The sequence below is a fragment of the Myotis brandtii genome, unplaced genomic scaffold, assembly GCF_000412655.1.
Source record: "Myotis brandtii unplaced genomic scaffold, ASM41265v1 scaffold125, whole genome shotgun sequence".
Taxonomy (NCBI): domain Eukaryota; kingdom Metazoa; phylum Chordata; class Mammalia; order Chiroptera; family Vespertilionidae; genus Myotis; species Myotis brandtii.
The window spans coordinates 11,817,973-11,820,839 of record NW_005354385.1 but is presented as its reverse complement, the minus strand read 5'-3'; the positions used below and the strand labels follow the sequence as shown (position 1 = coordinate 11,820,839).

General features: G+C 39.2%; 1 protein-coding gene across 1 annotated transcript in view; it reads right to left on the bottom strand.

The window, feature by feature from the left end:
- Positions 1-888: 888 nt before the first annotated feature.
- The window catches only part of TANC1 (tetratricopeptide repeat, ankyrin repeat and coiled-coil containing 1), a 178,715-nt gene continuing 176,736 nt past the window's right edge, over positions 889-2,867 (bottom strand). Inside the window, exon 28 of the mRNA XM_005859402.2 lies at positions 889-2,867. This exon is cut by the window's right edge and continues 29 nt beyond it. Coding sequence (XP_005859464.1) covers positions 2,548-2,867 — 320 coding nt within the window. The 3' untranslated portion in view covers positions 889-2,547.

The following is a 2,867-nucleotide window of genomic DNA, read 5'->3' as shown; positions in this document are numbered from 1 at the left end:
GGAAAGTTTTGGTAAGTCAGGTTTGTATGTTGTTTTTAATTTTAGGCACGATTCCAGGTTCTCATCAATAAGATGACTTCTCAATTTACTCTTGATGAGGTTCATGCTTGAAAATGATTGTTCGCATAAATATGTAAATCCGAATAAGGAAAGAACAGCAAATGCTAGTTTTTTTTCAGTTGATTATATGAGTCAGGAATACTATTCCAGGTGTTTTTAAAATCAACATATCTTCCTTCTCCAGGTCTTTCAAAGCAGACCACTTGTGCTGTGAACTAAGAAAAAAAACTGTTTCCTTTCCCCTGTACTTTATGATTAAGCTGATTTAGATGAGACATAACGTCTACCATGAAATAAAATTTTTGGATCCACTGATCGTTCCTTAGTTCTGGATAGTGAACACCCTTCTCAAGGAGAAATGCTTTAATTTCTGTTAATAAGGAAGCAAAACGTTTCAAAATGTTTCCTCTTGATAACCAACGTACCTTGTTATGCAGGAGCAGATCTGTGTACTCACTCTCCATTTCAACTCGTGCATGAATCTTGTACGCCTCCCCCGTGCTGCGTATCCCGCGGCCCGCCTGTGCCGCGTCTCCCGTCGCCGACCGACCGACACCCCCCACTTCTTCTAACGCCACTTCTTCAAAATAGACTCGCCCAGGCCAAAAACCGACTTCTGCGCATGGGCCACGAAGTTTCAATCGCACTGTACATGCGCGCCCGTACGTGGTATTTTGTGGAAGAGCCACACTCAAGGGGCCAAAGAGCCGCATGTGGCTCGCCAGCCACGGTTTGCCGACCACTGCTCTAGGGTAACAAGATCACCCTGGATTAAAGCAAGGACATTTTCTACTTACCCATGGTTGCTTTAAAGTAATGCAAAACAAATTCTATTAATAGTCTTTATTCCATGTGGAAAAGTACAGTAGTTGTGCAGAAACAAAACTACATAACAAAAGAGTAAGACTCACAAATATTAAAGAAAACAATAAATAAGCCATAGAAGTTATAGCAGAACTCATGAAAAGCCTATAAAACAACAAAGCTGTACAAAATACAACAGGAACAAATGTTGAAGAATAACACCAGAAGATTCCTATTCGTACAAAACCATAAGGATGCTCACAGGAACTTCATTACGACGATTCATTTTTAAAACATTCTGTAAATATAGAACTTCCTTCTCCCCAATGCCAGAAAATAAATTTCACATCCCAATGTATAAAACAAACACACTCCCGCCTCTCTCAAACTAGCATTTTAACATCCTTCAATAGCACACCATTTTCATATAAAAATACCTTTAATCCAAGGTTCATTCCTGTACCTTATCTTTACAAACGAATAATACATCAGTTTGAACTTAAGTAGCACCTCAAAGGTGTTCATATAAATGAAATAAAGTGCCGTTACTGGTACACTGTTAACATGCCATAATAATATAGTGTTCAGTGCAATAACCAGCATGGATGACGTTTACAAAGAACATGCAAATATATGACTTATTTTTTTTTAAAGATTAGCTACTTGAAATAGTATATACATGTCTGGATACACTTGGCTATTTATGCAACATGTGACTATAAAATAATGATTGTATAATAAAACAAAAGCAACCAACGAACCAGACTTTAAGGATCCAAATTAAATATTGTCCTTAAAGGACCTTGGAAGGCTTGTTGCAGGAGTGCTATCCCTGTTGAAGGCTAATTTATGTCACCAAGAATGCTATATTCTTAGTATTCTAGCCCCAATCCAACTTGACCACCAATCAGGATTCCAAATAGCTTACACTGTTTCCAAATATTAAAACACCTTGAAATGGGAATATAGCTCAAAAAAGGTGCTATAAAAATATGTTTAATGAAAACCATAACAGAAATAAGTGCTTAATCCTCTTCAGGGAACAGCTATGAAGGGAACAATACTTGGCTGTTCCTGTATTTTGCTTAAGAAAATCAGGTATATAACATTTATAGTCACACACATTCAGCTAGAAATCACTGGGGTCTTAATTTTATATATAGATATATAAACTGGGATTTGACTCAATGGAACTGTAACTAGAAAATTCCATCTTTTCCAGAATACATCATCTGGCAATTTAGTCATGAGTTAAAACTATCACTAGACATTTATATTCTCGAAGAAACAGTATGATTTTTCCCATAGAGCAGAGGACTAGACATTTATATGCTCTAAGAAATATTATGATCTTATCACACAGCTAAGGCTAGGAGAAGAGTGATAAAAACCAAACAATTTCATAAGAGAAAAGCACAAGTTATTTGGCTGCCTTAAGTGTTTAATTTTAATAGGCATAACTAATTGCAGTTTTCAATTCTGGTTAGCATTCTTACTGAAGGTGACTTCTGGTATTTATCAAAGAAACTTTATCCCACATTTTAAATAAATCTGATCCACCCCCAAGGGAAAAAAGAAAAAAAATATGGCTGAAAAGTAATTTTTCTCATAAAAAAAACACTTTAATTACCACCAAGAGCCAACACACAGTTTTTCAAGTTCCCAGCGGGTCTCTCTTCAGGCTCACACATTTGACTCTATGAATGAGCGCTTTGGCTTGGCTGCGGGAAGGTGACTCCTGTGGGCTTCGTTGCCGAGGTGAGGCTGCTGTTTAGAGATGCTTTCCTGGTACAGATGAGCCACAGTCTTGCTTATCCTGGTATCTTGACAGTGGGCTGGAACCGGGCACTTCCTGTCTTCCAGCTCCTTCACGGGGGCCCCGTTGTGGATGCTGCCCCCCAGGGTGGCCACGGCACAGGCTTTGGCTTGGCTGTGATACCCCGCTGCCTGCTTGAGGGAGGGCTTCTCCGGGTTCGAGGCCTGCGGGCCGGCCGCAGGCGTGT